This window comes from Pagrus major, chromosome 7 (genome assembly GCF_040436345.1).
Source record: "Pagrus major chromosome 7, Pma_NU_1.0".
NCBI classification, from domain to species: domain Eukaryota; kingdom Metazoa; phylum Chordata; class Actinopteri; order Spariformes; family Sparidae; genus Pagrus; species Pagrus major.
This window is the reverse complement of record NC_133221.1, coordinates 16,679,873-16,700,001: the sequence shown is the minus strand read 5'-3', so window position 1 is coordinate 16,700,001 and position 20,129 is coordinate 16,679,873. Positions and strand designations below refer to the sequence as shown.

At 40.8% G+C, this 20,129-nt stretch overlaps 2 protein-coding genes across 2 annotated transcripts; both read left to right on the top strand.

Moving 5' to 3' along the window:
* Positions 1-4,342: 4,342 nt before the first annotated feature.
* Positions 4,343-7,595, top strand: hoxc13a (homeobox C13a). The gene is made up of 2 exons (XM_073470707.1): positions 4,343-5,006; positions 7,339-7,595. The coding sequence occupies exons 1-2, from the start codon at positions 4,343-4,345 to the stop codon at positions 7,593-7,595; spliced, it is 921 nt and encodes a 306-aa protein (XP_073326808.1).
* Positions 7,596-15,605: 8,010 nt separating this feature from the next.
* hoxc12a (homeobox C12a) lies at positions 15,606-17,624 on the top strand. Its single transcript, XM_073470588.1, has 2 exons — positions 15,606-16,194; positions 17,375-17,624. The coding sequence occupies exons 1-2, from the start codon at positions 15,606-15,608 to the stop codon at positions 17,611-17,613; spliced, it is 828 nt and encodes a 275-aa protein (XP_073326689.1). The 3' UTR covers positions 17,614-17,624.
* Positions 17,625-20,129: the final 2,505 nt, after the last annotated feature.

Here is a 20,129-nt window from a genome sequence, read left to right as displayed (position 1 = left end):
ATGGCGCAGACTCTACCTGCGAGCTGTCAACACATTCTTGGATCGCTACATCGCCTCCTCAAACACTTTTTATGCCCAGGGATTTGCATCACTCTCCAGACCGGTGAGATAATGTTTGACAAGTAATGCTTTAGATTTTTATCAAGGTTCGTCCTAATTATGCATGTATGAAACAGACATGCAGATTCTATGTCACGTAGTAATTTAAATGGATGGTGTGCTGTGCCAAAATGCGGACAAAAGGTTTTTGCTAAATCAAGACAAAGAACACTGACACATGTGATCATTTGACTCGTTTCGGTGGAGTTTTTGGTTGCTGTGTCATTATTATTTAAATAACAGGTATATAATTGTGTGATCAGTCGGAGTAGTAGTATATAGACTTGCACTGCTGCAGGATCAAAACAGCATATGCTACACAGATACTCTATAAAGACATATTGTGCTTACATAAGACATATTGACTGAGTCATGTGCACATGCAGGCAGTTCCTGAGAGCGGAAGCCGCAGGTAGGCAGGATTTGTATGGGGATGGATGCTCTCCCCTCCCCCACAAACCTCTGCAATCAGACGGGCTCTCTCTCCGTCAGACAAGGCCTGTCTGGAAGGACATGATGTCTGGTTGTGAAGATATTTACAGCAGCACATCATGGCTGCTTGTCAAGATATTGATAGTTGTTTCTGTTAACTGTGACTGCAAAAAAAAGTGAAACCGCATATTTGAGTCTTCCTGGCAGGTTGATTTACGCTTTTTAGGAAAACTTATTTTGAAAATGAAAAATGGGCGAATAGTTGCGAAAACGAAGTGCTGATAAGTAGCCATCACCTTGAAGTTTAAAACACTTCCTCGGCAGCAGTTTTGCTATTATATTAATGTTAAAACTTTTTTTTTTTAATCTGTAATGAGGAATTCGGTGGCTTAATGACGCCACACAGTTGTAGTTTTAACTTTAACGTGGTGGCACTGGAATTTAATTTGGTTGCGGAATTTGGTTAAATTATCCTGACAGCCGATTATTTATCTACAGTTTTTTCGCCCACGGCTACTTATTACTCGGTCGAGTTGTTACAGATATAATGCAATACGTGGTAACTCAACACAAATTTAAACCCTGCTAATTACTTCCATTTCAGTCCGCATCTACTCGTCTTATTTAAGAATAACAACTATAAATATAGAGGCAATATTCACAGCACCTCCGCACCACCAAGTGCACGTTTAGGGTGTGTTATGGGTACGAAAATGTCAACTTTCATACCAATTGGCCGTCTTACTTAGTGTATATTGGTGGCTAAATTATTTCCAAATATCACAGTGATGGGTAGTTTGTGTTGTGTGGTGTAATTAAATATAAAACACGTTTATAATGTGACACTTGGACATGAATAAACACGAACCCGTCCTTTAAGGAATCCACCTGTGTGTCTAAAAAACTTGACAATTAAAGTTATATCTTTAAGAACTTATTTTTTTTGCAGGACGTGTGTTGGATACTGGCTGAAGTATCGTCGCTGTTGGCATTAGGAGTGAGGAGTTGGCTTCTGGTCTTTTAGGGCATTGCGCATTTTGCTGTCGTGGAAATGCGCCAGACGCTTGAATATTAAATATCAGGCTAATCATTTTTGCTCCCACACTAACTGTAGAATAGAAAGATCTTGCAAAAGTTAAAAAAAGAGAGAAATACTCAATTCGTGATCTCTCTCCTTGTCCCTAATATATATGTTTTTCTTGAAACATTAATTATGAGAATGATAAAAAATAATCCCTATTTTCCACTCTCAGTTTTGGAGAAAACCACAGACGGGCTTAACGTGTGATTTATAGCTCTTGCAGTATAAAGTGTAACCTAATCACATCATGGAATATTTTTTTCTAAATTTAACAACTTGCACTATTATCTCTGTGACTTCTGCCGCTAATCTGGCCAACGCTACATCATCCGTGTGTCCCACAGAGCGAAACTACTCGCCTATAAACATTGGTAGATAATGTAGAAGTTAGGATGAGCGAAAACAAACGTATAATAACATAGTATCATTTATAACTTACACAAAGTCCTCTTCTCCTAAAGTCTGAGCTTTCATGGAAAATATGTTAAGCTGGAAGGAGCCGGTTTCCTGCTGTCAAATTCCTGATCCTTTAAATAAAAAACACAAGGGATTATTTGGACTTCTCTCCCTCTTCACACACAGCAAATATTTTAGAGAGAGGGGTCTCTAAATAACTGCTAGTTTGCATGCATACTCTAGTGTGAAGTTCATTCTTGTCTGTCTAGACTCTCATTACGACCCTGTTTGTCTGCGTTTTTTTACCTTGACCTTGGACTTCCGTGCAGCTGCCGTTTGGATGAGCCCTTCGTAGTTGTAATTTCCTTGAGACAAAAGAGCTAAAGGCTCTGTCCGGAGAAGGGGACAGGGGTCTAGCTTCCTTTACAAACACACAACGGTGGCCTGATTATCTCCGAGACAACTCAGCAGTGAAAAAATGTTGGATAAAAACAGGCACCCTTCGTGGGGCAGCTTGTAGCCTGCTTTATGAGTGACTCATGGGATAGGCATCACAAGCTTATTTTATGGATACTTTGTGGGCCCGTCCCGTTGGTAATATTTCAAACTCAAAAAAATACAGTGAAGTTTTTAAATATTAGTCTAGAAGTAATTTTAAAGAGAGTGCTGAGGAGAGAAGAAATAGAGGATTTCCGCAGCTGATTACAGGGCCTTGTGACGAGATGAGCTGGAGAGACATTTTTGATTTTGAGAAGAGCTTTAGTCACTTCCCAGTCCTTTAAATTTGAAATAGGACGTGTGTAAAACAGTGGCGGAAGATGGTTCCTGAGTGAAATAGGTCCGCTTTTCCACCATGGTGTCTAATTAAATAGTCTGCACGCAGTCCAGCTGAAAGCGGCCCCTTGTTCTTATTTTCGCCCATGAGCTTCAGCATCCACTTGCATGTTATGTGTGAATAGCTCAGTGGAACGGAAACGTCACATTAATTCGTTTCATGGTCTTTATTAATGTTCATGTTATCGCTGAAAAGGCTTTTGGACCTCACCGAGAATATTACGACGGGAGGTATCTTGGCCCAAACATATTGCGGGGATAGCTGTGTAGTGACTAAACGAGGCTGTCATTTATTTGTAAGTAATAACTGTAATTAAATCTTCAAATTAAAGATGCACAGTGTCCTGAAATGGAATTTGCGATGACGATATCTTACCTGGAATAGCTTCCACTTCGTCCTGTGGCTGTTCAGGTGCAACGACACTCATTCAACACATTCAACTTTGCTCAGACTAGAAGCTGCCTAGTTCTGCATCTCACACGCAAAACACACAAATCAAAGACACACACTCTCACACACACAGACACACACACACACTGCAGATATAAAACTGTTTCTAAAAACTAAATTAAACGAATCAAGTCATGCAAAAAATAAGTTACTCAGCCTCCATAATATCATCTGATCTATCTGACAGTCAGCATTATTAGTAAACATAATTAAAAATGTCCTGCTGGAACAGTAATAGTCCACAGCAAGGTTGGTGACAGATTCTCATCTCAGCATGTTAATAGGTGACCCAGTGGCAGTTGTATTCGGGTTTAAAGGAAATGCGTCCTTCAGAAAAAGGAGTCTTGATAAGATTGGATGGTTTACACACACACACACACACACACTCACACACACATATATTTGCTTTGAGAGCTCTGCATTTCTTAATGCGCAATATTTAGTTTTATTATAGACAATAAATTGACTACAGACCAGGGATTCCAGATTAAATCATTTTCTTTTTATTATAAGATTTAACAATCAGCCCAAACCTCATCCGGAACATACCGTATCCACTGAGGGAAACACAAAGTTTGCGCACCAATGCGTCAGGAAGCAAGTAGAAAATTCAGATATTTCATTATTAGATATTTATGTTTTTGTTTTATTTTCCATGTACATACTGTGACGTGTATCATAGGCTGTTATATTCTCTGGCAGTCCTCGGAGTCGGCCAAATTTCATACGTTGTTTTCGTTTGCCCCAATCCTGAAAGTATTCAAACTCCCCTTTAAGGGTGTGGGTCTAAGTGATTTAAGCCAATGATATGACTCGGTATTCTGCAGGAAAAAACTGTGACATGTGAGGCAGTGGGTCTTTAAAGGGCTGCTCTGCCCCAACTCGCAAGCCCAATCTCGTAGGACTTGTTAGCGTATCACGTGCCAGATTCTTAATGAAGTGGACACACGAGGGCCTCGTGTGCGCATGCGCTTGGTGTAAAATGTAGTTGGAAATGAGGTGTCCGTCTTGGAGTAGTCGACTTTTAAAAAGCATCGGCAGCCCCTGATATGACGACTTCGCTGGTTCTGCATCCACGCTGGGCGGACACCTTGATGTACGTTTATGAAAAAAGCCCGAATGAAAACAACCAGAATAAAAGCCAAACAATGGAGGGACTGAGCGGTAATTGCCCTGCGACCCACTGCAGGGACCTGATGTCGCACCCCGCGCTGGGACGACATTCTGGCACCATAGCGACCCACCAGGGCTCCGTCTACTCGGATATTTCCTCTCCAGACACCGGCCGGCAGTGTCCCGCTCCTCAGACATCATCCAGTGCATCTTTGAGCTACGGTTACCCCTTTGGAAACCCGTATTACGGCTGTAGATTATCTCATTCGCACAACGTGAACTTGCAGCAGAAGCCTTGCTCGTACCATCCCGCAGAGAAATATGCCGAGCCCAGCACAGCGCTGCCCACGGAAGAACTGTCCTCCAGGGCGAAAGAGTTTGCCTTCTACCCGAGTTTCGCCAGCTCATATCAGGCTGTCCCTGGATACCTCGACGTGTCAGTGGTGCCCAGTATCAGTGCCCATCCTGAACCGCGGCACGACGCATTGATCCCCATGGAGGGCTACCAGCACTGGGCTCTCTCCAATGGCTGGGATGGGCAGGTGTACTGCTCCAAAGACCAAACGCAGTCAGCTCATCTTTGGAAATCACCTTTTCCAGGTAAGGCAAATTTATCTTTGCATTTATATTTTTTTAAAAAGCTGTCTCCTGCAGCCTGGAAATTCATATATTAGTCCAGCGGCTTGGAGGCTTCAAGAAAGCTACTTAAATGTAGTTAGATATTTTTACCCTGCTGCGAGGTTATGGCTTAGTCTTTGGATTTTTATTATGTGCCAATTAAGTGGCAATATCAACTTACAGGGAAGTCCAGGGGAACTCAAAATGTGCTGAATAAACGTGCAACTGTCATGTTATCATGTGTCTTTTATGGACTCTGAAAGCATAGACACTGATATTCTGTTTAACATTGAAGAAATAATCGTGCATTTTGTTAGAAGTGTACGCAAAATGACAGAATTCACAAAAAAATGGAGTTCAAGGAGCTTTTCAGATACATGGCCCATAAGTGGCTAACATTATTCCAGGAACGGAGCATTTGCAGTTGTTTGTCTCTGTAGTCATATGATGATTGTAGTTCAGGCTCAGTCACGTACAACAGAAAGGAAACACCGGTGCATACCTTTGCCCCCTGTTTGACAATATAGTGACTAAGCTAGCCTACTGTGTGTGGATTGTACCAATAAATCTCAGCGCTCTGCGATGTGTCCACAGTGTTTTGCATATAGCAGGATTTATTTGTCAAACATTTCTATTGCCTGCAGACTTCAGCACCAAATAAAACAAAAGGTTCACAACCACTGATCAGTTGACATTATAATCCAGACTCGCCTTTTGCTTTACTTACTGTCATGCAACATGCATGATATCTGATAATGAACGCTGGGGCCCGAACAGTATGCAGTTTACAGAGTGTTTACTAGACTGCTGCTTTTACCACAACTGTTTATTATCTTTGTGAAATCTGCAGGTAATTTAAATCTCAGATAGGGATGTTCTCGGACCTCGACGCGTCTTCCCTCACGACATTTGCCCCCATTTGAATTGAAAATACACAAGCCACGCAAGCACGGGCACGCAGTCAAATGCGCGCGCACACATGCGTGAAAACACAAGCGCGCGCGGTCCATGTCCCCCTGTCTCGCTTCATGTACACACATGCACACAAACTGACTCACACAGGCACACGCAACAATTTTTCTTAAAATTTTTAAAATACACCAACCATGAACTCTCACCCTCACTCATCTTCAGTTTCCTTATGAAAGAATATTTAATATATAATAATAATAATCTATATATTCTTGTTTGAATATCCATTGGCCAAAATTATGATCTGTCATATGCACATCAACTGTGGCGAAATATCCACAGCCCCTGACTGTAAAATTGCATGGGGGTAAAAAGCTCCATGTCTCACATCTTGCCACTATTTCTCAAGGTACTGCCATACTTGTCCTGTCATGTTTCTCATTGGCTGTGTTGCACTCAGCTCCAGCCTTGGCGAAAGGGTGTAATCCCAGAACTTGACTTACCTGAACAAAAAAGGTTCCCACTGCCAAAAAGGTTTGGGGGCTTTTTTCAAGAGATTCAGAAAGAACATAGTTAAAAAAAAAACAACAAAAAAAAAAACCAAAAAAAAAACCACAAGTGTATTTTTTCGGGAAACTCAGAGAAGTGTCAAATAAATTACGTGTAACACAAATAAGATTGATCAAAACTTAAAGTTTTCAATTGTTATCAGTTTAGTTGCAGATGATAATTTCTATTTTCCAGCCGGGCACTTCCTGGCGTATTGCGCCCACATTGAGAATAATTGTGGTTTATACTGACACACTATCCCGCAGTTTAATTAAACGTCTCCATAAGAGATTTATCCCACAACAACGAGGTTTGTTGTGTAGTTTAGTCAATCAGCAGATAAAGTATTGACGTGCAGCCCAAGGAAAAACAATAATCACTGGTCATTGGGAACAATGCACAACTGTAGTGGTTGTAAGTTGACAGTGAGTTCATGCACAGAAACAAAGGATGGTCCGTCACCGAGCAGCACATGTAGAACACACTGTACATTAATGCGTTCATATATGTCAGGTGCAGCACACCTGAGAATCTGACTGCAGAGAAAAATCTGTTGTGTGCTCATCCACCCTCCATCTACACACACACACACACACACACACACACACACACACACACACACACACACGCACACACACGACAGAGCGGAGCCTCTATCTTGAAAATACAATTATTTTAAAACTTTAAAAAAAATTTTTTTTACATTTTCTGTCAGTAATGACATGTAACATTTCCCAGCTTGTCTCAGAAATAGACCAGTCTTGTCAGCTGCAGTGCTTTTGATTCTGTGAAGCAAAACATTGCGGTGTTTTTACGCATAGTCTAATATTTTCCTGGCATTTCTCCTTTGCAGATGTTGTGCCACTGCAGCCTGAGGTCAGCAGTTATCGTCGTGGGCGTAAAAAGCGTGTCCCTTACACCAAGATCCAGCTGAAGGAGCTGGAGAAAGAGTATGCAGCCAGCAAGTTCATCACCAAAGACAAGAGAAGGCGCATCTCGGCCGGCACCAACCTCTCAGAGCGTCAAGTCACCATCTGGTTTCAAAATCGACGAGTCAAGGAGAAAAAATTTGTCAGTAAATCCAAGAGCACTCACATGCACACTACTTGATAAGATCAGCGACCTCCTTTTGAAACTGCAACTCATACCTTCCAAAAACATCTTGCCATATATTTTACCTCTTGCATCGAAAAATCGTGGCTGACGAACATTTTGGCAGAGTGTTTTTTCTTTTAATTTAAGTTCCATCATCTGCATCGACCATGCCAACACGCCCCCTGTTTTCAATTTAGAGACAATGCTCTAAAAACTGTGAAAATATTGAAAATTCACTTCACATTTGTTTTATATGAATGTACATATATAAATATATAATATTTAAAACGATATCTGTATTTCAAAGACAAGTATTGCGTGTTTTTTCCTTTTTTCTTTCATTTTTTTCCAAAGCCAAATCACGAAAGGACTGGTGACATTTCTAAGACTTGCAACGGGGAGATCAAAAACAGAGGAGACGGTTCTTTTGTCATTTTCGAAACTGAATCGCCATATGGACATGAATTGTGGCGTAATGACACGTTGAACTTGAGACTTTAACATCTTCAACAGAAAGCTCACAGAGAGGACTTTCGAGTGAAAGAGTGATGCTGAATTTCAAAAAGCTATGTTCCTCTGTGTGGGATATGTTCTCTTAAGCCTGGGGTAAAAACAAAGGCTGCTATGTTGTTAATCTGTATAGTGCAATGCCTTTATTATTTAATTCATATTATCTAGTATGGCGGAACTGTAAACTGGAATATCCCAAGACCTGTATGTTTTCCTTTGTCAGTGAAGGATTCTGTCATGCAACTGGAATGATTGTAAACCATTAAAGTCAGTGAGTATTACACATAAATGCACAACCGTTTATTTTTTTTGTTGTCTTTGTTAGTGTAGCATTGCAGCTGATCACACACCTTGTACGGAGCCTGTAATTTCTACTTTTCGTGCAGTATGTGAACTGTATTGTGGTGTTGAATTACGTACTGGTAACGTGTTTCATAAATAAATGATGATTATGAAAATGCTTAAATATTCAGTCAATCAACCCTTGCAGCATTTCCTTTCGTTTCGAGTTACACTGGTGTCATTAGGCAGCAGAAGCTCTGACCGCTATCGCCTTTCCTCTTCAACATGAGTCTATAACATCAGCAGCGGATGGGCGAGTGAAGATTTTATGTTGCAAAGTGCTTGATTAAGACAAAGTGGAGAGCTGAAGATCCTGTTAATGGCAACAGGAGGTGATCAGTGATTGCACACGGTTGGTGAGCAGCAACGCGCATTTTCTGACGCTTGCAAACTAAGAAAAACACAAAATCCTGGGAGAAAATTAAAACTTGCAGGACCTGATCTTTAAAAATGGGTCACAGTCGGCGGGTGAGAGAAAGTCACTCTATCCTACCCTGCCTTTCAGCTCCCAGCGCATACTTTTATCAAAGTTGATACCAAAGATGTATTATTACCTGTTACTTGGCGGAGGATCAGTTGGTACAATCTTCGCAAACAGGCCTAAAGGCATATCAGGGCTCAGGTCTCACAAAAACATTCAGTGGGTTACACAGTCTTATTTTCAGTATTATTTCCATATGCCAAAGGTACAAATTAGTGAGCATTATAACCCGCACGCAAGAATTCGTTGAGCAGTGTATTTAATTCATTTGCCCGCACCATATTCTGCTGATTATGCTTTCTGTGAGACATCAGGAATACGTGCGTAAATGAAAATGGCAAACTTTTACGCGCGTAATTGTACTTTTGCAGCACATGAAACCTTATATACTCTATATGTTCTATAGTCCTGCAGCCCCGTGCGTATTTGGATTTTAGTCGTGCTGCTGCTGTAACTCTGTTTCAAAAAGAACAGGTGAGTTTTGCGATGAACTTGAGGTTTCATTTGATTCTATATGAACTCGTTTTTAATTATCTGAACACCTAAACACAACTATTAATAGAAATAATACGCATGCGCTCACGCACACTGAGCGCAAAATCCGTCCAAAGATGCATTGCGCATGGAGTTTCTATAGTTTTGCTCTGAAATTATATATTTATTAAGATATTTTATTTACCACGTGCGTAATGCGGGAAGTGTTTTTGTACATGCGACCTGAGTTATCGAGGATTAAAGTTGCAACATAAAGAAACGTTATCTGTGGTTTTGCAGATGCGTACTTGGCAAATATTCATTCCGGCGATTGGGTTGAGTATGTAGGCCTGAATATTTTAAAAAAGGCACGTTAGGCTGCTCAAGTAACATAATGAAAATGGGAAATATGTGGATAATTACATTTAAACATGGCTGCACTGAGAATAAACAAGTTGAAGGTGCTTTACTTTGAGATGAGTCCTTCTCAAGTTTGTAACTTGAGATTTAAATCTGAATAAAAACATTAACGCAGATTAGTTTCTGCATTAGACGTAAATGAAAATAAATACAGCCTCTGACTCTTATTTCAGCCAGAATAATTCACGTCTGAGGTCCACATTTGTGTCTACTGTGTCTAGCGTTGTAGCTTTCCCCCAGAAATATCGTCCCCACAACATAGTTTTGTTTTGTGCTTTAATGTGTCTATAGGCGAGTCGTGGGCTGCACTCCGTCACTTTTTCCAACTCCTCAGATCTTCTGAGGTTGTTGATTAGAATCCAAGCCGTCAGACTTGAAGTTTTTTGTTTGTCTGGTTCCTGGATTTTCAATCCTTGTGGAAAGTTCTGGGTCTCCTGATTTACCCTTGACCATGACTATGCAGTCACTTTGACCTTGACATCACAGCAGATTGTGAATAATAAATAGGGGGCTGGACACCAATGCTGGCGGTTTGTTTGTAGGCAAACAAGGTGTTATTTCCCTGTCTAGACAGCCGGGCTTAATGACATGCCATAAATACATAAAAAAGGGGAAGTGTAGCGATATCCTCTGACCTGCATTTCTGACCATCTCTAAGAGCTTTGCATTAACGTTTGGGCTCTGATCTTTTGTGTTTTTTGCAGAAGTCCTTTAAAAGTTGTTGTTCTGGCCCCACGCCTCTGGAACCACCAATGGTTTCATTCACTCATCATGAGGTGTGTGTTATTGACCACGAAGGACAGGTAGGACTTTTGACGTCTCACACCAACACCAGTAATCCGCAGCAAGCAGCCATACTGTCGACACAGCGAGAGGAAATGATAATACGACGTCGCCCACTCGATAACGATTAAAGGTATGGCCGTTTTCCTCCTATATGGCTGTAGGCCTACGTGGACTTTGTTTTATGACTTTTTAAGCTCAGAACAAACGCTGTGCGTTGAACAGATAAAACTAACGTGTAGGAATATGATGAATAATTTAGAGGCATGGGCGTTTTTTAAATTATTATTCCCTTCAAAGTAAAAGTGCGCAGTGGTGATGAACTTGAGGTCTTTTTTAAAAAATATAACCTTTCTATTTTAATTCCTAATATTTAAGAACATTAGAACAGAAATGATGTTTTATAAAAACTGCCTGTGTATTAAATTGGCTGAGTAGTGATTTGAGATGAGCCATAACATAGCTGATATTAAATAACAGCGTGAAAGACTGGCAGAATATGCTCATTATTTTATTAAAACTTAGGGGTAATTCAACGGGACAGCTTTTCTTTGAAATGTACATTAATGTTTAATTTTAATTTGAAATGTATTTAATCTCACAGTGAATAAACACAGAAATATCCATATGCGCATATTCAAAATAGTTTTATTTACAATTGTCGAAGTAAATCTGAAATTATATTCCACTGGCCGAGCACTGCAATATAGTGTTTCCTGAAGGTTGACTTTTTATTTGGCTAAAGTTGTCAGCAAGAGTAAACAAATAGCCTGCACGGCCGAGTTTAACATTTACTCTGCCGAACAAAGAAAGACCCGAAATACACTCACAAAACCAGAAAGAATCTGTTCAAATAAAAAACTAAATAATCAAAAGTAAAAGCTTTACGACGCTTTGCACCCTGATCAGCCACCGATTTTACATTGAAAACGTAAAAATAAGAAAAAGTTGCATTGTTTTTGGTTGTGTGTGGAGGCGTCAGAGCCTGCAGGCCCCTGTCAGCCTCAGCCATGAGACAGGGGGCTGATAACCTCTGGTGGTGACCAGAGGAAAATATCAGGAAGTGCTGCAACCGTCTCTAATGCAGGAATATTTAACTTCACCTATTCTTTTTCATTATAATCGCTCATTTCACTCTGTACTGGAACTGTGTTCAGTGTATTAGACAGTGCTTATGAAATATCGAGTTGACAATCATAATTTTGGTGCATAAGTTTTCTTCTTTTAAATCTGTCAAAGTTTGAAAGCCTGCTTAAAGCGGATGGTATAACAAATATGTAAGTTACGGCTGGAGACAGGAGTCTTAATCGTTTTCACATGTTTTGTTGTAGGATTTTTGTTAAGATCAATTTTAAATGAATGAAATCAATGCAATGTTTTGTGATTTGAAACGTCTACTGTTGGAAAACATCCGATAATGTGGAAATCACATGTCGGAACAATATAAAACAACAACAATAACCAGGACTTCGATGTTATTCGACAGTAGTTTGTTTTCCACTGTTATTTTTCTTGATTTCTTTGCGTGTATGACTGTAAGAATATATTGAACACATTTAAAAGCAGTGGTTCTCAACAGTCACTTTGTTTTAAAGCGTTTAAACAATTAATTGACGACACGAGCCAAGTTTGGTTTGATGCTGAATGATTAATTGTAACTGACAACAATTTTAGTGGACGAGCATGTTACGTTTGATTTTCTTGATTATATAATACATAAACACACACACACACACACACACACACACACACACACACACACACTCACACACACACACCTTTTGCACAGAATTATAAAACAAGTTAATACATGAATAAATAAAGTGAATATTTCTTCATTTAAGTAAATAGCTTCCAGCATCATAAGTTTATATAAGTGGCCGTCAAGTTCAAATGATTGTATCCATAAAATGACGCAGAGTCTTAATTATAAATGCTAGTTTGCGATGTTTCATTTGCGCATATCTACATAGAAGTTATAGAAACTAGAATGACTCAATTTGTGTCTTATTTTTAGGGAGACTTTTAATTTAAATCGTATTCTTTATACTTATTTCCAGATTATTATGGGCCGCCCTTAACAAAACAATTTGAAGTGAAAGAATAATTTTTTCCTCCCTCCAAACGTATTCAGAGAGGATGATGTAGCAGAGCAGAATAAAATGCAGTCTGCTGTAAACAAATGAAAAGATCAGCCAAATCTTTCAACGTAAACGTTACCACTTTAGTGGCTTCTTTAAGCTTCCCTTGGTGGTTTGTTTTCCTTGAAGGAAGCTTTAAAAGGGTTGCACAAGGCTATAACTGTGGCAACCTGCCTGCAGAGAATCAAAGAGAAAAAGGGAAGAAAAGCCCTTTGTTTAGGCTATTGCCCTGTCTGGACAGGACCAGTGGATTCCAGGAGGGTAATTTCAATATAGCGCAGACAGTGTACTAGACAGTGACCTTGACAGTGCTATATGCTCCGTTTACCAACTTCTTTTTTTCAAAGCAGATTTTTCAGTCTTGCTAAATGAGAGCACAAGACGTAGAGCTCACGGTCAGATATGACATCATCGTCGAGCTATAGATGCACTGAACAGACGAGCGGTTGTTTTAATGTGAAATGCGGATCTGTGGGGGAACTGGAGCGGAGGCGTGGAGAGACGAGGCAAGGAGGCGCAACACATGGCCTCTTTCTCCCGAGGTAAAGTGGCGACTCGAGCCTTACACGTTACTCTCTCACTGGACTGACCATCCGGGCCATTTTGTTGTAAACATCACACTGCACTGTTTTGCTTTTGCTTAGCTGTTATACTAACAGGAGAAGCCGTGAAGTGATAGCAGCACAGCCCCCAATGCTCCGCATAAGACCGAGGCACAGGATATTATATTAATGGATTGATGTTGTGCTGCATTGCGAGACTCACTAACTAGATGCAAGAATGTGCAGTGATAGGAGAGGCAGTGAGTCCAGGCGACAGAGAGAAATGGTAACGGATCCCTCAGAGCTTCTCCAGTTCAAACATTTGATATTTTTTCTTTCTATTTAAGGCGAGAGCAAGGCCCCGCTGCCTTTGGGTTAGATGGGACACCACACGGTCACAAGTGACGAGCCCAGCTATCAAATATCGGCTGACTTGCATATCCTTCCCAAACCAATGTTTAAATGAACGCTGATGTGCTCACATAACACATCATTGGCAAATTTGGAGCACGCGACTCGCACCGTTCAGCACGCATGTGCAAGCTGCTGTAACCCTGCACCTTTTTTTTTTTTTTTTTTGTTAATCCTTAACTTCACCACATGAATTATTAATTAACGAAGTCCGTTTATTTTGTATTATTTGGACTCTTGTGAATTATTTTATTCTGTGTGACATTTTACAGAGGGATGCTTTCCAAGTCAGCGACAAAGCAAAAGGCGCATGTTGGAATATTCACATTATTTAATGAGTTTTCACTTTAAACCACCACAGCCTAATATGTTGTTGTGTATTCATTTATGCTATTTCTATTTTTCTAATTTAGACTTCTTTTATTCGTTTAAGTGAAGTATGTGAGTTCAATATCAAGTTCAAACCCACCGTAACTCTGCGTCTGAACTTGAGTGGATTGACGGCGGCGTACGTGCGTGCTTGGTTATATTTAGGATTGCTTTTTTTTCTTATTCTAATTCCGGCTCAGTGATTAGTCAAACTATTTGTTCTTGACGTAGTATGAGGTTTTTTTTTTTAACTCCTCATAATTGAGACATAAGCAGCTCCCAAGCTGAGTTACGACAACTTGAGATTCATTAATTGATTTTGTCCTCCTTTTATATAGTCGAGTGTGGGGTGTTGCTGAATTATGAATTTATAAAGGGGAAGTGGGATTGCTAAAATTCTTGCAGGACTTATATAACATAATATAGAAAGCTATAAACGAATGGAAAGTCTTCCTAGATTTATTTTTCAATTAATGAGGAGTCTGCAGAGCCGGGGGTGGAATGCAAAAGGCGTAGTCATAAGACTATGGTTTGGGATGATGGTTAAGCAGATTGACAACCAAAGGCTAAATTAGAATTTATTCCTGAATCATGTGAGCATCATGAAAAAGTTTTCTGCAGAAAAAGTACACTGTGGGGATTCTCTGAACGGCATTTTTGTTGATTTGATAAAAAGAGGCCTTTCTATCACGGAGGATGACGACCGTATCACTGATTAGTTCAATGTCTTTGGAGTTGCATGCACAAATCAACTAATTAGCGGGATATAAAGCAGAGAGACTCTCTGCTGGTTGAATCAGTTAAGTGCCCTCTGATATCTTGTAAAATTCATATAAAAGAATTGTGAGAGGTATAACAATCCCACCAGAGTTTGGCTGCGAACGTTTATTGGAGGTATCTGTTAAAGTTGTTCATGTGAGGTGTACTAGAGAATATTATGTGAAATATACCCTCTTAAAGTAACCTTGTAGAATATCGTCCTCTTTTACAGAGCCAGTGGCTTCAACCTGCTGACCCCGTTACTGTAAATATGAGTAGAGTGCGGCAATGAGCATCAGTCTTTTCTTAAAACAAGCTTGTAAAATTGGGACATCACAGCTTTATGTGACATGGAATTCAACCATAATTTGCTAGAAAACAAGATGTCATATGCACCCTCTCCTGCAAGAAAAATAGTTTTCATAAGAAATAGCATTTAAAAAACTTTTGCCAGCTTATAAAGATATTAAACGAGGCCATGGACAGTTCCACGAGTGTAAAAGGAGAAGCAGCCTGGGCTCCTTTTGGACTCAGCAGGACTCGAGTGAAGAAAAACAAGATTCTACATTTTTAATAAAAGGTTTATAGTATTTTTAAAAAGCATATAAACCTCTGTAATACAGAAGTTAATGTTTTGTTTTGTCTGAGATGGACCGAGTGGGTGGTACCATGTGTAGCAGAAGTTAGCCCTGGACACGTGGTTTGAGGATGACCAATCAGGCGCCCCTCCAGGTTTAACTATGTTAAATGTCAGATTGCAATAAACTAGAAGCTGTTGGTCGGGCCCGCGGAAATGGGCGAGCATAATCTCCTTAATCCAGGGTTTGTGGGACCTTTGGTAAACATCCACACTGGAGACACGTTTTACTTTCCGAATTTTAGAGCCTCAGGGGGACAACTGGCGGGGCTACCGTCGCTCTCCTACCCGAGAAGGGACAATGTTTGCTCCCTCCCGTGGAATCCTTCGGAGCCGTGCAATGGATACTCTCAATCCTACTTTAGCAGCCCCGTGTCTATTAACCCCTCTTTCAGTCGGTCGTGTGAAATTACCAGACCAGAAGAGGGTAAATGTTACTATAACAACGGCAACGGGAACAGGGAGACCTGTTCAGGTGGCAGCAGCCTCAAACGAGAGGATAGGGCGAGAGACACACCATCATTAACATCTGACCACGGGATGCACAGTGGAATTGGCAACACTGTCGCCTTTTCCAAATATGATTATGGGACCGAGCAGCTAACACAAGATCCGCCGTCCTGTCAGTCAATGGAGTCCGACTCCAGCTCCTCTCTGCTCAACGAGGGCAGCAAGCCTTCATCCAGCGACACACAGACCCTGGTGTCACCGGGAAGCCATTCAGGCAACATAGCAGCAGGCGGAGGTGAGTGCTTTTTATTCCTAAATCACGATTATCAAGCGCACGTTCACAGTATGTATCAGAGGGCTGCACATGTCGCACACTTGTGGTATTACAGCGTCATTAGAGCTCGTTATCGTGATGCACAACTTGCAGCTTGCATTAGCCTGCAGGGTGCTTGCGTGGTGTGCAAACGCCGCTAGGGGTTGCCCTAAAATACCTCACGCGCCATGTGGTTGTGTACAGTTACAGATAAGCCCACCAAACCATATTGTCAGCCAGCTTCTGAATAAAAGATCAGCCCTGTCACTGCGTTTCCATACATTACGCAGGAAACGGTGGGGGAACGAGTGGCTGATTTTGGTGTATTGTTGCACTTTGTGCAGGCAAATTAGCGCAGTGATTTAAAGAGGCGAGGCGCTTCGGTTGACTGCATCGAATAGAGAGAGTTTTCTTTTTAATGACTCGTAAACAGAATTAATATCTGTCGCTGTGTACTCAAGAGTCATTTAATATGCTCTGAAACTCGCAAATAAGTAGGGGTATTTGCAAGCACGGCTTAATTATCACGTTAATGCTACTTTAACTGCAACAATAAAACTTCCTGTGACACAAACCGCTGTATACTGGTGGTCTCTATAGGAAGGCTGAAAAATACAAAACACCTATGATCGAAAAATGCACAAAATTGGACACGTTCTTGTCCTGAGAGCTGATTTGAGATCTCATATGCACAGGCAGTCCAGGCAGAGACCAAAACAAATCCAGCCTGGCTCTGTGTGTGTGAGTGTGTGTGAGTGTGTGTGTGGAGGAAGTGACAGCTTCCAGGGGCGCCAGTTCTCTGAATCCTAATATAAAGCAGAATCCCAGCAGCTGGCATCTTTTGCAAAACAGAAAAATAATGTGGTGGTGAAAATACTGTCTGCATCTCCACAGCGGCAGGCATGTTTTTGGATAAACTAAGTGCTTTATTATTGTAATGTAGTTTGACTTCTAGCTGTATATTTTGTGGCTGCTCAACACAGTTAAGCTGAATTATGTGTTAGATGCACTTAGTCTAAAGTAAGAGAATTCCCCAAGCATCCCTTGGACCACTGATGCCCCTGTAAGCTCCTCATAACCTTGGAGGTGACCGTGATTTTGCAACTGTGGTGACTAATCCGTTGTATGCCCCCTCCTCCTCCTCCTCCTCCCTCTCCTCCAGCTGCCCCGTGGTACCCGATGCACACTCGGACCAGAAAGAAGCGTAAACCCTATTCCAAACTTCAGCTGGCAGAGCTAGAAGGTGAATTCATGATGAACGAGTTCATCACCAGGCAGCGGCGGAGGGAGCTCTCCGACCGGCTGAACCTCAGCGACCAACAAGTCAAGATCTGGTTCCAGAACCGCAGGATGAAGAAGAAGAGACTCATGCTGAGGGAGCAAGCTTTGGCCTACTTTTAGAGATGCGGCAGAAGGTGAATCGATAGGCAGTTAAAAGCCAAGCCTTCTGCGCTCCCTTAGGTCTTCTTTCAGTGCATGCACTCATCTATCCATCTTTTACATTGCAGCAATTATGACAATATTTTCTGATTTTTTTTTGTCTCAAAGGTGCGGGCCACACAAGCCCAAAAACAAGCCACTAACTGGCACACAAAGCTGTATTCTCCATGTCAAATAAGACTGCCTTCATGTTTGGTATTATCGCACAAAAAGCTGTGAGAATGTGTTTTTCTGTGTGGGTTTGCATCTCTTGTTTTTTTCCCCTGATTTGTCAAGAGATCCGCCTACGCCCTAAATGTATAAGCCACGCGAAATATGTCGTCAAGGCAATAGCTCTGTTTTTGGGATGACACACATTGACAGCATCCTTTTTTTTTTTGTTCCATTTTTAGTCAGAGAAAATGAGGAGGGAGCGAGGTCACTTGGGGGAGATTTTCCCCCAAAAAATATAAGGCCTTAAAATATCAGTGAAGTCAGACAAACACAGAGAATGCAGACTGACAGGCTGGAGCCGCATCCGCGCAATAACATCTCTGAGGTTATGAACTGATAAAGAAGAGTCTCCCTCCCGGTTGCTCAATACTTCTTTTGTTTGGTAAGAGGAACATCGCCTTATCGCCTTTCTTTAGTTTTCAACACGCGTTGTGGGCACGTTCACGGTCACGGGCAGGAAGTCTGGAAGTCTGGGGAGTCTGCATGAGGAGAAGGGAGGACTAAAGCCGCAATTTAATCCATATTGATATCTTTATGACTGCGCGTTGACTAAAAATGAATAGCCACGACTTCGTTCGTGTGCTAACTAGTTTGTAAAGGTATTTTTTTTGTTACGTGTATTACCTTTCAACTTGTCTTAACAACAACCACAGAATCCTGCATGGGGGCGCGTTTCTTTAGTTGAGTGAGATCACCGTCTGAAGACGGTTTTGAGCTGCTATTAAAAGTCAAAGTTGTGCCAGTTATAAAACTTAAAAAAGAAAACGTATATTCCACAATAAACTCGGATCTGTAGTGGAAGTATTCACCCCGTACATTTGTGCATTTTTCGGCCAACTTGGTTAAACAAGGGAGCCGCCTAAAGTTGCAACTGGGAGGAGGAGGAAGAGGAGGACAAGGTTTTAGGCCTGGAGGAGAATTTCTGAAACTTGGTGCTCAAAAATAAATATGTAGAAATTTAGAAAAGTTGATCACAGGCCTGCGTGTGTGCTCCCTTAATTTCGTGGGGGGGAATGCGGTGCATCATCTTGTCATGTATAACGAGTAAGCTATAGCAGTGAAATGTATTTGCAAGCATGTTATTGATGTGAAATAGCTATAAGTCATGTTCTGCGGGCCACTTTTTCTGTAGGTGACTTTTTTATACATTTTTGTTTCCGAAGAAATCAAAAGCAAACACCATCTAAAACATTTTTGACACAAACGTCTACAAAGAATGTATTATTATTATTATTATTATTATTATTATTATTATTATTATTATTATTAGGGTGGAAGGACGGAGGGCCATTCAGGCCTATAATGTACTTGCTCCTTGCAACGTGCTCAGTGTTGTCCCTTTCCTTACCTTGTACTCGTGTATAACTTTGTAAAATGAACCCACATATATGTTACTGTTTGCATCCTATTTCAGGATGCCTTATCGCTATGTAATAGTGCTTTATGTTATTGATCGTCTTGTACAATATCGCATTCCACATAGCCTATTTGTGGTTATAAGGGTTGGAGAATGTATAGGCCTATTATGTTATACTGCCAAGAATGGATATAAGAAATGATATACAAGAAATTTTACAATACATGACATTTAAAGAAACCCTGTTTCTGTGTAATAGTTGTTTGTTCTCGTTCTTTTATTTCGTCCCTCATTGCATTCCCTTCTTTGCGCTTGTAAGGATTGCTACGTTGTCTTGTAAAAGTAATAATGATATGAATGTATATGCGTAAGGTCTTCAATAAACAGAATATTGAAACGTTTATTGGTGTTACCTCAGTCTGTCATTAGGTTGCCTCTCTCAATGTTCTGCTTTAAAATCCGGCTTTTCTGAGCGCTGATTGGTGGGATTATTTTATTAGACGTGACCTGTAACACAGTTTAAAAATACATGTGTCCGCCGCCGCAGTGAAATAAAGATCTGAACATTAATGGGACATTTGGAAGCATTTGAGAGGGTGTTTTGTTGGCACATAATTGTACATGCTGTGAACTATAATCAATAGGCCGCCCACACATGTTGGCCTCGTTTTAGCATGGCCGCTCAGATCCAAAGATACAAAGGTAGGATCAAGGTGGCTATGATAGCTTTCCATGCAAAATGGCGGCCAGATGCATCTTCTAAACACCATCTTGCAATGAATGTTATCCCCATTTTATAGTTGCCTGGAACACAACGACCACTATGTAACAACTACATTAGTTTCAGACAAACAAAAGAGATTTCCACATATATTTCTGGAGCTTTGTGGTTTCCCTTGAAGTTGGA